This window comes from Rhinatrema bivittatum, chromosome 1 (genome assembly GCF_901001135.1).
Source record: "Rhinatrema bivittatum chromosome 1, aRhiBiv1.1, whole genome shotgun sequence".
Taxonomy (NCBI): Eukaryota; Metazoa; Chordata; class Amphibia; order Gymnophiona; family Rhinatrematidae; genus Rhinatrema; species Rhinatrema bivittatum.
The window spans coordinates 356,164,617-356,183,921 of record NC_042615.1 but is presented as its reverse complement, the minus strand read 5'-3'; the positions used below and the strand labels follow the sequence as shown (position 1 = coordinate 356,183,921).

Here is a 19,305-nt window from a genome sequence, read left to right as displayed (position 1 = left end):
GAGAGAGAATGCAACAGCATTAAGAGAGCTGCAGTCAGTTTAACTTGGCCATTTTGATGCTGCCATAATTGTTTTTAATTCTTTAATTATCACTTTAAATTCAGTATTAACAAGAATACACTTGTTTGAGAAGTGTTCAGAGTTGAAAATTTACAAAGACAACAAAAAAAAAGGAAAAAAGATAAACATTCTTTCTTCATACAATAGTCCTCCATTTGTTGCGCATCCCGGCTGCGTGGGTGCCGCGACCAGGCCTGCTCACCTCGCACTGCCCTCCACAAGCACTGGCCTGGCTGCTGCCACTCACCATGGCCTTCCTCAGCGTCCTTATCCCTGCAGGCGGTCTGGGTACCCAAGGGCTCAACCTGCAGAAACCCCAGACTGTTATTGTTGAAGCTCCATTTAGCCTCTGTCTCCTTGTGTGCTCCGCCTCCTATGGCAGGCGCTCTCTGGGTCCGACCAGAGGGCTGTATCAATCCTGCACCAGGCCAAGGGTCCACCTCCAGCGCAAGAGGTTGCCTAGGCCATGGACTCTGTGGAGTCTCCTGCCTTGCAGGCCATCTCTAGTCTGGTCACTCGTGTCCGAGAGCAACAACAGATCACGGAAGCGTTGGCTTCTTTGGAGGAATCTGTCATGGCCAACCCAGGGGCTCTTGCCCACACTTAGCCCTCACGGGCACCGCTGGCCTTCCCAGCTCTACCCCGTTTTAATGGGGATCCGTGCCTTTGTCGAGGCTTCATAAATCAATGTTATATGCAATTTTCATTGCAACCCTCACTGTTTACTGATAAAGCAAGTAAGATCACCTTCATTCTCTTGCACCTTGATGGGAAGGCCCTGGCATGGGCTTCCCCACTTTGGGAGCGTTCTGACGCCATCCTTCACCAGCTCCCTCAGTTCATCTCCCGTCTTCAGATGTACCTTGCATATGTTATTTTACGTCTCCACCAATAAAAATTGAGAAAAGACTTCTTGTGGCATCCACTACTTTGTTATTTCCTTACGGCACTACTGGATCGCCTACCCTGTTGCTTTTTGAGTTCAGTTATGTCAGACAGGTGGGTGTCCCAGGTTTTTAGAGTGTTTGAGGGATGATTTGAGGGGGAGCAGAATCTGTACGTCATTTGCGTATAAGTAATAGGTAAGGCCTTGTTTGGAAAGAAGGTTGCAGAGGGGGAGCATGTAGATGTTAAACAGGGTGGAGGAGAAGGATGATCCTTGGGGTACATTGTGTGGTAGGGGAATCTGTTTGGATTGAGATGATTCTGTTTTTACTGAGTAGGATCTGCCGGAGAGATACGAGTCAAACCATTTAAGTGTGGTGTCACCTAGACCAATTTCTTTTAATCTGGTTAGCAGGGTGTTGTGGTTGATAGTATTGAATGCGGCAGAAATGTCAAGGAGTATCAGGAGATACGATGTGTTCTTGTCTAGGCCTCTGAGCATGGAGTCAGTGAGGGTAGGAGTGCCTCTGTGCTGAGGAGTTTTCTGAAACCATGTTGAGCCAGGTTTAGAATGTTGTGGTGTTCTAGATGTTCAGAGAGCTGTTTGTTGACAGTTTTTTCCAGGATCTTGGCAATGAAGGGGAGGTTGGAGATTGGTCTGTAGTTGGCAGGGTCTGAGATGTCCAGATTGGGTTTTTTGGGAATAGGTTTGATGACTGCAGATTTGAGTCTGTCTGGGAAGATGCCCTGTTGTAGGGAGAGGTTAATGATGTCGGCTATCAGCTTGGCAATGATGTTTGAGACTTGTTTGAGGAGTTTTATTGGGATGAGGTCAAGGGGGTGTGTGGAGGAGTTTGTTCTTCGTATGATTGGTTCCACTTCAGAGGAGGCAATGTGATCGAAATGAGTCCAGAAGGGAAAGGGTATGTTGGGTGGTTCGGGTGTTTTTGCGTTGGTATTAGGGATGTTTGCAATCAGGCTGGTGGCTTTGTTACTGAAGAATTGTGCTAAATCTTCACAGATTTTGTCTGGGTTGTCATTTGGGGGGAGAGGTGGGTGGGGCTGGTTAGGTCAGATACATAGGTGAATAGTGTTTTGGGATTGTATTGATAATTGTGAATCCTTTTTGAGTAGAAGAGGCATTTGGTATTGTTAATGTCAACGTTATAGGTGTGAAGAAGGGTTTTGTATTTGTTTTTTAGTTCGGAATATTGATTTCTTCTCCATGCTTTTTCTGTTTGTCTGAGGGTGATTTAGAGATTTTTAGCTCCGGTGTGTACCATGGGGACTTGTGTTTGCTGGGAGTTTTGATTTCTTTTTTTATGGTAGGGCTTAAGATCTTAGCTGTTTCAGCGTTGATTGAGATCCACGATTCAACTGCGGTGTTTGCATCGTTCATATTTAGAGAGTTGAGTGCTTCTGGTAGTGATTTGATGTGTGAAAGTACCAATGTATATGCCACAGATTTTAAAACAGGCAGTCTAAGAAGGGACTAATAAAAAACTCAGCATTTTCACTTTGTAATAGGTGCTTTTTTGTTTCTTATTAAATATGCTTTTCCATGTTTAAAGGACATAAATAAATAAAATAATTAGTATGGTATTTGATTTTATTATACCGATGTTCTGAATCAATTACATCGGTTTACATCAATAAATATCACAACTTAAAATACATTACAAAACACATCGACCTAAAATAGCTTATAACATAAAAAAAAATCAATAAGGTAGTCTAATATACAGTAAGATTACAAAATGAAGCCTAAAATTTTATAATAAAAATGCAAAAAAAGCCAGTTTAAGATCTTTAAATTCTTTTTTCAAAATCTGTCTTCTTTCTCCAACTACTAGCTTGGACAATTATTTCACACTCATCTTCTTTTCCAAATGCTTGACTGAACAGCCATATTTTCAGGTTGTTTTTTTTTAAGTTGAAAAAATGGGTTCCAATCTTAACTCTATTGGCATCGAATTCCATAATTTTGGCCCGGCTAGAGATAAAGCTCTCTCTCGTACCTTATTGAGTCTCGCCATTTTCAAGGATGGAATGGTTAAAAAAGTCTCTTCTGCCCCGATCGGAGATTTCTTTGCGGAACATGAATGCGTAGTAAAGCATTTAACCATTCTATATTCTTATTATTCAGCGATTTATGGATTATACACAATGCTTTGTATTGTACTTTGTAGATTATGGGAAGCCAGTGAAGTTCTTTTAAAATAGGTGTGATATGATCATATTTTTTAGTCCCAGTCAAAATTCTGGCAGCTGCATTCTGCAGTAATTGAAGAGGCCTAATGGATGACAGAGCAAACCCAATAAAAGCGCATTGCAATAGTCCAGTTTTTAAAATATCAGAGATTGCAATACAGTTCTAAAATCATTGAAAAGTAAAAGTGGTTTTAATTTTTTTTAAATATATAAAATGTATTAAAACCACTTCTGTGTTAAAGATAATTTTTTTTTCATGTTGAGTGATGTAGTGCCAATTTCCCACCAGTTCTGTTCCACTTGGTGAGGCACTTCTTTTTCTATGAACAGTTTTTAACCCTCCATCACTTCTCTGCATACAGCACAGCCAATCAGCGCCTGAAGAGGGGTGGAGGTGAGAGTGATGAGGGACAAACAGGGACAAAAAGATGAGAGGGAAAGAGGCTGGAAAGGAGATGAGAGAGGAAGAGAAGGAAGGGATAAAGAAAAGGACAGAGAAGAAAGGAGGAAAAGAAGGGAAGAGTAGAGGAAAAACCACTGAGGGAGAAAGGGGATCCTTGGAGAACAGGTGGGGATGGGTGGAGGAATAATTTGGGGAGATGAGGGAAAGGTGGATGAGGGGGATAACTGGAGGAAGAAGGGTGGAAGATAGGCATGATGGAAGTGTAGAGACCCCTTGGGATCTCCAATAGTAGTTGCTCTAGTTTAGGACCTGTAGGCAATGTAGGAGTTGGAGCATACCACTATGTTACATTACCCTCGTGCTGTTGCTGCAGTGATAAATTCATTAGAGGTCAGTGTGGTTTAGTTAAACTTTTGAAGGCGGAGAAGGTTCTTTTGCTTTGTTTTCCTTGTTTCAGTATGGCTGGACCCTGGCTATATTGAATAGGAAGGGAGACTATATCTTCCTAATCCAAACCCTGACTAGTAAGGTGTCTCAGATGCTTTTGGATTAGCTAAAGATTTTTTTTCATTTTAATTTTTGAGATTTTCCTGGAAACCCTAGTTCTGCTTCAGGCTGGGAAAGCCCCTCCCCAGGATAGATAAGAGGAGGGAAGACCTTCAGATTCCAACTCATACCCATTGGTTGGACAGTGGTGACTATGCAAGTAGGACAGCTTTTGAGTATTTTTGAATATATGTTTTTCCTTTTCGGTTTTGGGAGGTCATTTTTTGCTTAACCTTCCTGCTCAGCATTGAAGAGAGAGAGGTTTCCCCTGCTGTACTGATTTTTGTGACTTTGAACCAGAAAGAACCAGTTAACACGAGAAAAGAGTTGGGAGTGAAAAGGATTTCATCTGGAGACCCCCACTGGAGTCTCTACCCCTGGAAAAGAAGGGGCTGTGAGAACCGAATTCTATGAGTATCTGTGGCCTCCGGTATTTTTTCGCCATTGGGAAGGGAAACTCATTGCTGCCTAGAGAACTCCATCCCCTACTGGGAGCCTTACTCTCCAAACCCAGGAAGGAAGGTTATCCTAGAGCCAGCTTAGCTGAGGCACACTTATACAGAAAAAGCAGAACTGAGATTATGGACTGGATGCCATTTGATAACCATTGAAGACTTACTACAATAAACCTTACTTTTGGAACACCCTACTAGTGTGGTTATTGGCACACTCACGAGCATACACTCAGGGGCGGATTTTAAGAGCCCGGTTTTGGGCGGATTTAGGCGCGCCGGGAAGCCTATTTTACATAGGCCTACCGGCGCGCGCAGAGCCCCGGGACTCGCATAAGCCCGGGGTTCTCCGAGGGGGGCGTGTCGGGGGGCGGGCCCGGTCGTTGCGGCGTTTCGGGGGCGTGTCGGCAGCGTTTTGGGGGCGGGTACGGGGCGTGGGTACGGCCCGGGGCGGTCCGGGGGCGTGGCCGTGCCCTCTGTACCCGCCCCCAGGTTGCTGCCCGGCGCGCAGGAGGCCCGTTCGCACGCGGGGATTTACGCCTCCCTCTGGGAGGCGTAAATCCCCGGAGAAAGGTAAGGGGGAGGTGTAGACAGGGCTGGGCGGGTGGGTTAGGTAGAGGAAGGGAGGGGAAGGTGAGGGGAGGGCGTTAGAGGATTCCCTCCAAGGCCACTCCGATTTCGGAGCGGCCTTGGAGGGAACGGGGGTAGGCTGCGCGGCTCGGCGCGCGCCAGCTATACAAAATCCATAGACTTGCACGCGCCGATCCAGGTTTTTAGCAGATACGCGCGGCTCCGCGCGTATCTACTAAAATCCAGCGTACTTTTGTTTGCGCCTGGAGCGCAAACAAAAGTAGGCTATTCGCGCTCCTTTTAAAATCCGCCCCTCAGAGAATAGGCTTTTCCCCCACTCCCTGGATGCTGGAGATCTATCCCCCCTTCACACTTTGGAGAACTCACACTTTGAGGCTGTTGGGACTGTGCAAGGACTTGGCCCTGAGACTGAACGTGACCATTGCCTTCACAGATAAATACCAGAAGAGGGGCTACAGAGTTATGGAGAAGGTGGGAAGCAAATAAGGTTGGATGGAGAAGAAGAGAAAGGAGAGAAGGATGCAGGTATAATGACTCACTGGAGTTCATTACAATATTGTCCTGGTAACTCCTTTAGCTAGGGACAGACAGGGCAGTAATTATTGGAGGTTTCATTCAGTACAACCCCTCCCTTTGAGAGAGCAGGGATGGCCATCCCCTGGGAAAGGATAAAAGCAGCTCTCTACTGAGAGACTGGAGGGCAGTACAGTTGAGTTTTGGAGTTAGGTAGCAGTGCAGGAGCATTTTCCTTCATCTGGATTTTGGGCCTACTTAAAGGATCCAGGCAAGGCCTGCCTGGAGATCCTGAGCAAGGTCAGGAGACTATCAATCCACTAACTGGCTGGCTGGGTTTGCCTCTGGGTTGTGCTTGGGGTTTGGCCATTTACGTGGTAGGAAGCTTTGTGAGACCCCTGGGTGTCACCTGGGTAGAGGGCACGGGGAACCCTTTCCCTGGGGATCCAGGATAAGGAAAACCTGCCCTTCTGCAACCTTCTTTGGGAACCAGAGGAATGGTGATGACTTGATTCAAGGACATTCTGGTATTCCTGGACTGTTTTGGGGAAACATATTTTGTTAGAAGTACCAGTAGGAAGTATTTTGCTGCCCCCTTCTGACCTGACAAGGAACATCGAGAGATATTTGTTCCTGAGAGGGTCCATGCCATCATGGGATTCAAGAAAGGAAAAAAACAAGAGAGACAGGACCTAATTGTGAGTAATACCAACTTGACACCTATTGAGGGCACCCATTTGGAGTCTTCAATCCCTGGGGAGAGAGGATTTTGGGCTCTCTATGCTGAGACTGTAACCCTTTTTACCAGTTTTGGAAGGGGGTTTTATTAGCACACAAAAAGGGATATACCTTGTCCACTTGGGGAACTCACTGGTTCAAGCTTGGATGGTGAGGGTCTCCCCTGTCCTAGTAATAAGAGAACCATGCACAGACAGAGACGACGACTGTGGTACTGAGGACTGTGTTAACCCTCAGTATTTTCTTTTGGAGTCTCTGTTGTGTTATTTGGCACTAGCAGCCCTCAGAGCAGTAAAAGGTATACCTCTCCCAGGGAAATTAGGAAGCAAGGCACCTCTGTCACTCCGGGCTCTGAAAGAAGGTTTCCTTTCCCCCCACCAACTAAGAACTTCGACCCTGGGGGATAGAGACTTGTGTAAAAAGCCAGCCGGTGTGATCCAGTCCCAAGAAGTACAAATATTTTTATGGTCTCATCAGTGTTAAGCTGGCAGTGGGAGATGGGGGTTATACATGTGTGAAAGAAGAGGTGATAAAGAGATGAGGGACTAAAGGAGAGGAGTGAAGGAAAGAAGGGAAGAGATAAAGGAGAGTGAAAGAGGGAGAATTAAGGGAGGGCTGGAGGAAGGAGACAAGGAAGGAGGGGTGAAAAGTGAAATGAGGGAAGGAGAGGGATGTACTGTAGGTACGAAAGGAGCAAATGTGAAGTGTGAGACTTGGAGAAGGATATGTCTTTTTAAGAGGAGGGGTGTACTGTATAAGAGAGGAGGGGAGGAGGAGAAGGGAAGTGTGGTAAATGAGGTAGCAAAAAAAAAAAATGACAAAACAAAGAGGACAAGAGAATAAGATCAGCAAGAGAAAAAAAAAGTCATCTGAAACATTTAGAAGAAAATCTTGAGAGAATGGTACAGGTAATAGAAGGAAATGTAGAAGTCAGAGGGAAAAGGAAATATAGAAACATGTAAAATGAATAATATAAACAGAGAAAAATGAAAATAAGTATAAGGAAAAGATGAACGATACTGTGGCAGAATGAGGAGAAAGGAACAAGAAAGAAACAGATCAGGGAAATGAAAAGACAAGAAATAGAAAGTTTGAAAATATTTTATTGAAAAGAAGTTAAATTACAAGATAAATTGGCAGAAGAGGGATACCAGAGAGTGAATGGGATGAAGAGTCTGCACTTGGTATATATTCAGATGTTCCATTTTTCTGGTAATATATCACACATGATGTGGTAAATAACCTAAATATGTGCAGTTCCAGAATTAAGTTTCTCAAAGTTAGATATTTAAACCTCCCTAATTGTTTTCAGAAAATCTTTGCATTTACTTATTTAGCTCTTTTTATAATCCATTGATATCCACATATGTTCATCACGTAGTACAAAGACACTACATTTTCATAATGAAGACAAATAATAAAATACAACAAAAAATTGTCTTATCTGTCTTTGTATGAAAATGTAGTGTCAAATATTTTGTATTGCTTGTGTATGTTCTTGTGGGCTGTGATACCTTGTAAAGGACCCACAAAATGATGTATTGCAACCTATAAATACTCCAGTTTTTTCAGGATCATTGTTCTACTGAAGAAAATCTAGTTTTTTCTTTGTTTTGGATATCCCACATCTCTTTAAACACTCACACTAGACTCGTGAAGGGATGTATGTGCGTGTGTAAAGGAAGGTGCTTGTCAAATGTTCTCACTGCCAGCCTGCAATACTCTACCCTTCAAAGCTCCCTGGTAGTTCTGGGGTAAGGAGGCAGAGATAGATTTATTTATTTGATTTCTATTCTGCCTTTCAGCAACATGAAAGCAAATTACATTCAGGTACTGTAGGTACGCTGGAAGATGGGCAAGAGCCAGGGGCTCTTGCCCATGCACATCTGGGCATGCACATCTGTACATGCCCAAAAAAAAAAAAAAAAAGATAGAGGGAAAGCTACTGGTGGACCTTCTCCTGACTTAACAGTGGGTTAGGGGTGAAAGGAAGGGAGGGGGTGTTAGAGGCAGTCTGGTATACCTACCCTTGCACCACTAGCATCAAATAGCACAGAGAAGCATACTAAACATTCTAATGAAAATCCAATGCTTTGTAAAGAACAGACCTGAAACTCAGTTTGATCTTTGGAGTAGCATAGTCAAAGACCAGAAAACAAAATAAAGGTCACTACAGTCTTGCTCCAATACCCCAGACCAGAAGCACTGGCTCCTGTGAGAAGCAATGAGATCAAATTGAAGAAGCAAGTCCTGCCCTCCTCATCCCACTCTCCCTACACAAGCTAGATGGGTCTGCTGACTGGCTGCACTACAGGCAGGAATAAAAACGGAAAGGAAGACAGCCCGAGCAATGACAAGCAAAAGAACGCAAGCGCTGCTCCTCTCCCCCCCCCACTACCTGGCGGGAGAACTCAGCCCACACATTAGACAGAAACCAGAAGAAGGCAGAGGTAGGGAAAAAGAAAGCAAGCTCCACCTCTGCTCTCCCTCTCCCTAGTACCAGCTGCAGGATCGCAGGAGCCAAGGCGGAGGAATTGCTCAAGATCAGCTGATTGGCTGCAGACAACCAGGAAGTGGTTTTGGAACCCTGTCAGGTATAAGAAATGAGATCGAAGTTGACAAATAATTCATCTGACTGAACGTGCAAGTTTCCGTTCCTATTGTCTGTGTGCTGTTGCAGAATGTTAAAGCTTTTCAGTGAGAGAAAAAAAAATGATCATATATGTTTCGCCATTAGGGATTTATTGATCCTATATCATACCATGAGACCACTTATACAAATACCTACCTCTGGCAACACTGGTACCAGGCAAAAGGCAATAAAGGCTGCGTGGGGGAGTTAGGGGAGCGTAGACTTCTGTATTCCACTCAGTCAGCTCCAGGCTTCTCCCTTTCCTGTCGTTCCCGGCACGCTGCTTGGGCTGGAGCAGGAAGCAGGGGTCTATTATCTGTTAAATGAGATTAGGAGCACCGTTCAATAGCGCTAGCCGTAGTCTCCCGTCCTTCTAGATAAGTGAAACCTTAATTTATCCAGTTGTGTAGCTATGGGTACATTTTGGGGGTTTTTTTTTTTTGTTATTCTTAACCATGAGACTGAAGGGCTTAGCGATTGGTGAAAAGAGTAACATGGGCGGAGCTTCAACGGTTTCCCAACCTTCCTCAGCTTCGCTCCTTCCCCTCCCTCCCGGTTGCTAAGGACGCAGCAAACCCTTAGCGATCCAAGATGGACGAGGAGGAGTCCAGCGCAGCCGTGGACAACCTCGTCATCCAGTTCAACACCTACGAGGACTTTCTGGACTCGCAGATCACCTCCCTGGACCTCTACTATTTGGAGGTAATGGCACGTGGCAGGGGGCGATCCCCAGGGCCGCAGCCTCCCACTTCCTGTCGCCCGTTGTCAGGGTCTGGCCTGGAGGCAGGGCTGGCCATGATAATGTGTGGCAGCGGGCGGGAGCTGCTAGGGCAGTGCACGTGCACAGAGCCACCCGCTCACTGGGCTCGTAGGATGTGGACCGGGGCAGTTGTTTTTATTTTATAGTGGTCATGGTCAGTGCGGGAATGGGGAAAGGGTTTCGCTCACAACCCCACTTTGGCACCAAGTTAACCCAGCTAGGGTTGCAGAGCTGCTCCCGTTCCAGGTGGGAGACTCTTTGCTCAGTGTGGGATTCTTAGTTCCTGATTTTTTACCCATTGAAATCAGAGCTGCAGGTCCCATCATGCACCAGACTGGGGCTGTCAGAAATCCAGGATTGGCCTAGAATGCTCTCTCCTGTAAAGAGGTAACTCATGTCCCGCCTCCCCGAACTTTGAAAGGAAATTCTATCCCTTTGATTATAGGCCCCTCTCCCTCGGATGACTGTATGATGTACCCGCTCTCTCCGCCCATGAGGACTTCTGTAGGGTCATCTCACCTAGCCAAAGGTCAATCAACTTGTGTTGCCAAGAGACGGCGGGGTTATGGGCCATGCTTTTCCTAAAACGAATGTCATAATTAAGCCAGGCCCACCCTCCCCTCCTTTGTGCTGTCAAGATGGTGTCCATGTATCTTATGAGAAAGGGAGCATGTGCAGGCTCATGTTCCACAATCACGGACATAAAAATATGGAAAGCCCTGGTCCAATTTTGGATGTTCTTGGCAACCTTTGGCCTCTTATCTTTCGCCTCAGCAGATCCCCCTTTTTCGGGTTCCACTTCCATATCCGTAACAAGGAGGGAAAATATGTCAATGTACTCCCTCTTCAATATTTTGTCTTTTATTTGTCTGGCACACTGTGAGCTAAGGACGTAACCCCACATAAAACCTCATTCCCCAACTGCTGTGTTGGAATTTGCACTGCCGAATTAGCAGTGTGTAAAAGAGGATTTACATCTACAGGCGGCAAAGTAGGTTGAACTGGGGCTGGCAGAGTGTTGGCTGGTAAGTGCGTCACCGGAATAGCGGGTGAGGCTGGCATACCTTGAGTGGCCAGCATACTCTGTAGCCTCCCTGATTCAGTAACCGTTTGCCCACTGATCTCTGGCACGGTTACCGGATTAGCACCCCAGACAACAGCAGCCGAATTGCCTTGGCTCACATTCCTCTTTCTTTTAAAAGAATGGAATAGAGAGCAAAGTGACTTGGCTAACACTCTCTCAGTATCACTGCAATCTGATGACGATAAAGGGTGGCAAGTCTGGGGCTTACCTCGTCCCAAGTCACGTGAAGTGGTCCCAGTGCTAGCAGCCCTAGAAGCTGTAGCCAGTGAGCCGAGGGCAGTACCAGAACCTGATGTCGGCGTGGGCGCCCCATCGCCACCGAGGGGCCCAGCCGCAATCGTTTTCAGGCCCGCCGGGCGCTTTCTCTTTCCAACTAATGCCCCTGCTTGCTGTGGTCTGGTGCTCCTCTTGCGAGAAGCTGCCAACAAACTCCTTGGAATGAAGGAGATGAATGTGGAATCTTGCTGTGGCTTGTCGCTTGGTGGGCACTCCTGAGACGGAGAGGGAAACTCTGACATGCGCTGCCTAAGCCAATCTGTGCCATGCGCGGCAGCATGCTCCTTAACCTCCAACAGCAACAGGTCTAAGTCACTTATAGCTGTAACTGCAGGAATGGGTGTTGCTGCTGTTACATTGGGAGGAGTTGTAGCGGAGTGTGATGATGGATTGGAAGTACCCATTTGCTTCTGACGTTTTCCCTTCCTTACGGTCTTCCTGCTAGGCCTTGAATTTTGGGGCCGGCTTGGAACTTCAATCAGCCCCACTGCTTACCCGTCTGCCTCAAGGGGGGGCTGATGCTGCGTATCCGACTCAGCTGCGGTCGATTACCACTGGCTCACTGTCGCCATTCTGTACTGGTAAATACTGTATTACAGTCACAATTAATTGATCAGCAGACTTTAATTTACTTGTCTTAATTTTTTTTTTTTTTGATATACCACCAGGCTCTCAGTTGGGATTATCTCGGCAACTGGCGTCAAAATATGCTCGTGGCGATCCCAAAATGGCCACTGCCATGTGCTGACCCCCCAAAATGGCTGCTGGCAAGCCCTTACAATAAGAACGAACAATACCATGCTAAGATGTAAGCTGACCTTTTATTAATATTTTAATTTACTTTGTATAGAGCTGCATCGCCCAGCCTAAATCATATCTATCAAGCTGAGGGTCCTGTACCCCTTATAATTCAGTATAAACATGCATATGGGACAGCTGTCCCTTTATTTAAGGATTTTTATATACCGCGGTTAGTTAGCAAACATCACCTCGGTTTACAGAGAACATTAAATTAGCAACAAGCTTTACAATCAAAATTAAATTATAGCGAAACAAGTTTATAAACAATAATAATGTAACTTATACATTAGGTTAATATACGATAAAACTCAACAATACATCCAAGGAGGTGTAGGGTACTGGAGGATCAAAAATATCAGTATAGAAATAGCAGTTCAATTATGACAAAAGTGAGGGTAACTCATACTAATTAGTGATTTCTTGAAAATTCAAGATTAAAGGACTGATTATTACTACCGTATTTTCCAGCGTATAAGATGACTGGGCGTATAAGACGACCCCCCCTTTTTTATACATATTTTTAAGAAAAAAAATAATTTTACACTCAAACAGGAGCAACCCTATCTATGAAAAGGCAACACTACAAATACCATATATCAGGCCCTAAAAACCAATACACCTCTTATTAGGAAAACAGAACTAGCAAGCAGCTATAGGATCCCCACACAGAAATAATTGTAAAACTATACTAATAAGCAGAATAAATGTTTCAAAACAGCTATGAACAGAATAACATCCAACAATTTAAAAACTCATAATTATTAAAAATTGTCCAAATATAAATAAAATATTTCAAAACAGCAGACACATCATATAACACCCAATAATTAAAATGGCAGTCAATCAAGAAAAGTAAACTTTAAAAGCTGCCTTTACTTACCCTCTCCAGAAACTCTCCTACTCCTTTCCCTTGCAGGCAAAGAGCACTCACCAGAAGCAGCAGTGGCTGCTGAAGCTCTGTCCTCACAGTCTTCTTCCTTAGGGCCCACAACCAGTCTCTGTCTCACACAGATCAGTAACTTCCCTAACTAGTATCTCTTCCTCACACACACAGCAGTCACCTCCCTGACCAGTCTCAGTCTCTCACACGCACACACACACCAGTCACCTCCCTGACCAGTCTCTCTCAATCACACACATGTTCTGCCACTTACAGACAAGCTCACATATACTCTGTCACTTACAACCACTCACAAACATACTGCCACTCATGCACCCATTCTACCACACACACACACAAGCTCTCACTCATGCACCCAGGCACCCATTCTACCACACACACACACAAGCTCTCACTCATGCACCCAGGCACCCATTCTACCACATACATACAAGCTCACATGGAGCCTCTTCTCATAGTTTGGCCCAATAAACCTGGCCTCTGCTTCTCGGCCACCTCTGGCCTGACCTCCAGTGGCATGCAAATTCTCCCAGCCACCTCCCATGGTGCGCAGGGTCTCTCCTTTCTTCGGTCCCGGCGGCGGCACGCAGGTCTCTCTTCTCTTCGGCCCTGCCGACCTGGCCTCCCGCGGTGGCGCGCAGCGTCTCTCCTTCGGTCCCGCCGGCGGCGGCACGCAGGTCTCTCTTCTCTTCGGCCCTGCCGGCCTGACCTCCAGCGGTGACGCGCATCATCTCTCCTTTCTTCGGTCCTGCCCCTAGGGAGAAGGGAAGCACAAGTGGGGCAGTGGAACACCGGGAGCCACGACACACTGGTTGAGAACCGCTGCCTTATAAGACGATACCCGGCGTATAAGATGACCCCCGACTTTTAAGAAGATTTTCAGGGGTTAAAAAGTCGTCTTATACGCCGGAAAATACAGTATTATAGTCAGTATAATTTGAAATAAATGTTACCAAAATGAGTGTTAAGTGTTGTTGGCAAATAAACTGAATGAAGGAATGGGAAATTATTCTATACATTTTAAATAACCGAATACTAAATATTACCTTTAGGATTAATATAAAAAAAAAAAAATCCTGTTAACCTGGCTGAGCACTCAGATGCCGTACCGCTGTCCCATAGACATATCCTCAGAATTCCCAACTACGGGGATGCTGGCTACTTTTTAATTGGTCAGATTACTTAGGTATAACAGTTAAAATATATATAACCAGCCATGTGCTAAGGCATTTCCTTAAATAAAACAACATTCCAGGCAGAAAGCAGCCATGCATTCAAAACCTTTTCATTAAATAAAGTACTGGTAATGCAGAGCCAGCTCAATGCAAAAAGGGGGGAGGGGGAGGGGGGTGAGCATACCTTTCTGACCTTAGCAGCACAAAATTACCATTAATATTCTCAACATTTTGCCTATAAGCCACAACATTTTGTACTTTACCCAATGATGTAATCAAAGAAAACGTTCCTGCTCCTTTAGCTGATCTGCTCCTCTTACAGCACAGCCGTGCTGGAGGCAAAGCGAAAGTAAAAGCAAAACTGTTGTAGCACAGCCGTGCTGAGAGATGAGCCACCCCGGCTGGGCTCGGCAGTGCTGGAGCACGAAGAACCGGGAAGGAAAACTGATATAGCACAGCCGTGCAAGGAGGTAAAGCTGCTTGATCCCAGAGGTGATCGGAAGCTAAAATGAGGCAGCTCTGCACAGGAAGAAAAGGAGGGGCTGCCCGTGCTGGCTCTACCTTTTCTACTCCCTTCCCTCCGATTGGTGAAAAGAGTAACATGGGCGGGGCTTCAACAGTTTCCCAACCTTCCTCAGCTTCCCTCCTTCCCCCTCCCTCCCGTCCGGTTGCTAAGGACGCAGCAAACCCTTAGCGATCCAAGATGGACGAGGAGGAGTCCAGCGCAGCCGTGGACAACCTCGTCATCCAGTTCAACACCTACGAGGACTTTCTGGACTCGCAGATCACCTCCCTGGACCTCTACTATTTGGAGGTAATGGCAGGGGGCGATCCCCAGGGCCGCAGCCTCCCACTTCCTGTCGCCCGTTGTCAGGGTCTGGCCTGGAGGCTGGGGGCGGGGCTGGCAGTGATAACGTGTGGCAGCGGGCGGGAGCTGCTAGGGCGGTGCACGTGCACAGAGCCACCCGCTCACTGGGCTCGTAGGATGTGGACCGGGGCAGTTGTTGTTATTTTTATTTTACGGTGGACATGGTCAGTGCGGGGATGGGGAAAGGGTTTCGCTCACAACCCCACTTTGGCACCAAGTTAACCCAGCCAGGGTTGCAGAGCTGCTCCCGTTCCAGGTGGGAGACTCTTTGCTCAGTGTGGGATTCTTAGTTCCTGATTTTTTACCCATTGAAATCAGAGCTGCAGGTCCCATCATGCACCAGACTGGGGCTGTCAGAAATCCAGGATTGGCCTAGAATGCTCTCTCCTGTAACGGGGTAACTCGGCAGCTCTGCGGTTGCCGATGCCGTGATCTTGAGAAGGTTTACTGCTGAATGCTAATAAATAAGTAACTTCTCAAAATAAAGGAGTGCTGTTATGATAAAGGTCTTTTGCAAAAAAAAAACAACCCCCCCCCCCCAATAATTTTGGGATTTTAAGATTACCCTTTCCAATGAAATAAATACATAAATAAATGATGCTTAAGGCAGTTTACAGCATTAAAACTCTCCCAAATTTTGAAAGTACTTGTGGTGCTGGTACACAGTTTGAACAAATACTGACTGTGGTCGAACATTATCACATTAGCAGCATGGCAACTGAAGGGCTAATACGTTTTTTTCTCCTATCCAGTCTCAGACCTAGACATTTCTTGTTGCTTCCACCCCTCTGAGAGAAGAGTCTTGGAGGGTGGGTTTGTCAGTCAGGCGTTCTCAGAATCAGGAGTCTCACAAAGTCAACATGCAGAACTGCCAGTGAGATTATATGCTCAATCCAACAAACCATATACCCCACAGTCAATACTGAAAAATTATTTACAACGGGATAGGGTAGGTTTCATACAGATCATCTGCTATTGGCCTCCACTACTCTTCTCACAGATATCTCATGTATGTAATCATCAATCTTCCCCCTTCCCATCCTCCTAATTTTATTCAATTAAATGTATCTTAAAATCAATGAATGTTTATTTTTGCACTCTTTTTGTTTATATTTAACTGGCCGTTAAGCCCGTAACAATGGGCTACATTTAAAAAACTTTTTCGGTCCATTTTCTTCCCACTCCCATCCCCCTCATTCTCCCTCCCTCCCTCTAGTCTCCCTCCCCCCCCTCCCCACCCTCACTCTCCTCCTCACTCCCTCCCACCTCTCCCTCACCTCACTCTCTCCTCCCTCCCTCCCACCTCTCCCCTCTATTCTCCCTCCCTCTCACCTTCCCCCTCTAATCTCCTTCCCTCTCACCTTCCCCCCTCCCCCCTCACTCTCTCCTCCCTCTCCATCCCCCCTCCCCCTCCCCTCACTCACTCCTCCCCTCACTCTCTCCTCCCTCCCCCCTCCCCTCAGCTCACTCTCTCCTCCCTGCCCTCACTCACTCCCCCTCTCTCATTCCCCTCCCCTTTCAGCTCATCCACAACCGATAACGGGGGCTGTCCCTCCCTCCCTCGTGCGCGCTGCCGCCGCCACTGCTCCTCCCGCTCCTGCTCGTCGTCGCCGCTGCTACTGCTCCTCCCGCTCCTGCTCATCGTCGCCGCCGCCGCCGCTGCTCCTGCTCCTAGCGACCCAGCGCCATTTTTTTTTTTCGGGCACTCTGGCCGACGTGCCCGCCCGCGCATGCGCGGTAGAGCCGCTCTCTACTGCGCATTTGCGGCACGTCGGTCAGGGCTCCCTTATCTAGTAGATTATACCAGTTTCCCAAGTTTTTTTTATTATTTCATACCGTCCCGGTATTTCATGCAATATCAAAATCTTTATTTGTTATATTCAATTCAGTCTCTTACTGTTGCGGCCGCGACCGCTTCCCTTCTGTTAGGGCTCAGGCCCGCCTGCCTCCGCTCCAGTAGTCGCTGCATTCCGCCCGCTCCGGACCCCGGGGGCTTCTCGCACTCCACGTGGCGGCTGCCATTATGGGCCTGCTTCACTCCGGTCTTGTGCGCGCGCGAGGACGTCCGTCTTGAGCGCCCAGCTCCCGGAAGCCCGGCCCCGCCCTCGCGGCTGATGTCACGGCCGATTCCCGATACAACCGGTGTTCAGACTCTCTCTCAACGCCTTGCAACGAGGTTCACAACTTCTTAGTTGCTTCCAGTTGCGTTCCTGCTGATCTCCATGTTGCCTGCTTCTGACTCCGGTTTGCTTCTGACTCCGCTTCAGCCTGCTGCCTGCCTCTGACTCCGGTTTGCTTCTGACTCCGCTTCAGCCTGCTGCCTGCCTCTGACTCCTGTTTGCTTCTGACTCCGCTTCAGCCCGCAGCCTGCCTCTGACTCCGGTTTCCTTCTGACTCCGCTTCAGCCCGCTGCCTGCCTCTGACTCCGGTTTGCTTCTGACTCCGCTTCAGCCCGCTGCCTGCCTCTGACTCCGGTTTGCTTCTGACTCCGCTTCAGCCTGCTGCCTGCCTCTTACTCCTGTTTGCTTCTGACTCCGCTTCAGCCCGCAGCCTGCCTCTGACTCCGGTTTGCTTCTGACTCCGCTTCAGCCCGCTGCCTGCCTCTGACTCCGGTTTGCTTCTGACTCCGCTTCAGCCCGCTGCCTGCCTCTGACTCCTGTTTGCTTCTGACTCCGCTTCAGCCCGCTGCCTGCCTCTGACTCCGGTTTGCTTCTGACTCCGCTTCAGCCTGCTGCCTGCCTCTGATTCCTGTTTGCTTCTGACTCCGCTTCAGCCCGCAGTCTGCCTTTGACTCCAGTTTGCCTCTGACTCTACTTCAGCCTGCAGCCTGCTTCAGACTCTGGTTTGCTTCTGACCCCGCTTCAGCCCACTGCCTGCTTCTGTCTCCGGTTTGCTACAGACTCCGCAGCTGCTGCTGCCCAGCCATCAGCCGGCCCTCAGCTCTGCGCAGCCGGTCCCAGCCTTCCGGGTACCTTGGACTTCCTTTCACTCTGCCTGCTCCGGTCCCGGCCTACGCCCCACCACAGCCTTCTGGACATTGTGCCAACAGCTCCCAGTCCCAAGGACCCGGGACCTTACGGGCTCCTCCCGGGGGGGTCCCTGGTTCTTGGGTGAACCCTCCTAGCTTGTGGCTCCGCCTCCCCGCCTACCCTGTCTCCCTAGGTAGGCCGGCCCATGGGTCCACTATCCTCTCCAGCAGCATCAAACTGCAACAGTTTGCAAGGCCTTGGACTCGGCGGAGGCCCCAAGCCTGCAGGCCATCCCGGGGATGGCACAAAGCCTCCAGCAGTAACAGCACTGTATCGACACGCTTGCTGCTACCGTGGAACAGCTGGTCTCCCGCCTGGAGGCCGCTCCTCCGGACCCGCCTTCGGTCCCTCCTCCGGCTCCAGTACCCAGTTCGGCATCAGTGACTCAGTTACCCACACCGACCCGCTATGCCGGGGATATTAAGACATGCCGTGGCTTTTTGAATCAATGCTACGTGCGCTTAGCCCTTCTGCAGGCGCAATTCCCCTCAGTAGCAGTTAAAGTGGCATATATATTTTTGCTACTGGCTGGTAAAGCACTTGACTGGGCTTCTCCCATGTGGGAGCGTCAGGATCCCTTGTTACAGAATCTGCAGTAATTCGTTCTTAACTTTCGCCTCGCTTTTGATGATCCTGCACGCCAGACCACCGCGGCCTCGTAGCTCTTGCACCTCAGGCAAGGGACACGCTCGGTGGCAGATTTCACTATAGACTTTTGCACACTGGCCATGGAAGTTGGCTGGCGGGATGATTGCCTGAGGGGGATCTTCCTGGAGGGGCTTGCCAGCCGCATCAAAGATGAGTTAGCAGGCCGAGATCTCCCGGAGGACTTAAATGACTTAATCAACATCGCCGGCAGGGTGGATCGCCGCCTTCAGCAGCAGGATAAGGAGACCCGCTCCTACCGCAAAACACCACCACTGTCATCTGCTGCCACCAGAACCCGGTACCCAAGGGACTTCCTGCCTCTGCCAACAGTGGAGAACCCACGCAGTTTGGCAGATCTCCTCTAACACCCGAAGAAAGGAGGAGGCGCCGCTCGCAGGGCCTCTGTCTCTACTGCGGGGGCAAAGGACACTTCCTAGCCAAATGCCCGGAACGTCCGGGAAACGACCATGCCTAGGTTATACCAAGGAGCTACATCTAGGCTTTGCAGGATCAGCTCCTCAATGCACTTTACCAGTGACTCTTAAATACCCCGGTGGGGAACTCCAGATCCGGGCCTTCATTGACTCTGGTGCTGAAGGTAATTTCATTGTGGCCGATCTGGTTAACCTGCTGTCTCTTCCCACGCAGCGAAAGATTCCTCCGCTGCGTATCTCCTCCATCCGGGGCACGCTGCTACCTGGAACCATCACCTGCTCCATGGCCCCCTTGACA

General features: G+C 48.0%; 2 protein-coding genes across 3 annotated transcripts in view; one reads left to right on the top strand and one right to left on the bottom strand.

Moving 5' to 3' along the window:
* Positions 1-12,974: 12,974 nt before the first annotated feature.
* On the bottom strand, positions 12,975-14,631 carry LOC115095986. Its single transcript, XM_029610396.1, has 2 exons — positions 14,292-14,631; positions 12,975-13,607 (listed from the first exon to the last, which is right to left on the bottom strand). Exons 1-2 carry the CDS (start codon positions 14,629-14,631, stop codon positions 13,306-13,308), a joined length of 642 nt encoding a protein of 213 aa, XP_029466256.1. The 3' UTR covers positions 12,975-13,305.
* A 36-nt stretch (positions 14,632-14,667) lies between these two features.
* CFAP299 (cilia and flagella associated protein 299) overlaps positions 14,668-19,305 on the top strand; it is a 983,171-nt gene continuing 978,533 nt past the window's right edge. For both annotated transcript variants that reach the window (XM_029600197.1, XM_029600188.1), the window contains exon 1: positions 14,668-14,842. In XM_029600197.1, the coding sequence (XP_029456057.1) occupies positions 14,732-14,842 (111 nt within the window). In that variant the 5' untranslated portion in view covers positions 14,668-14,731. The remainder of the gene's footprint in view (positions 14,843-19,305) is intronic.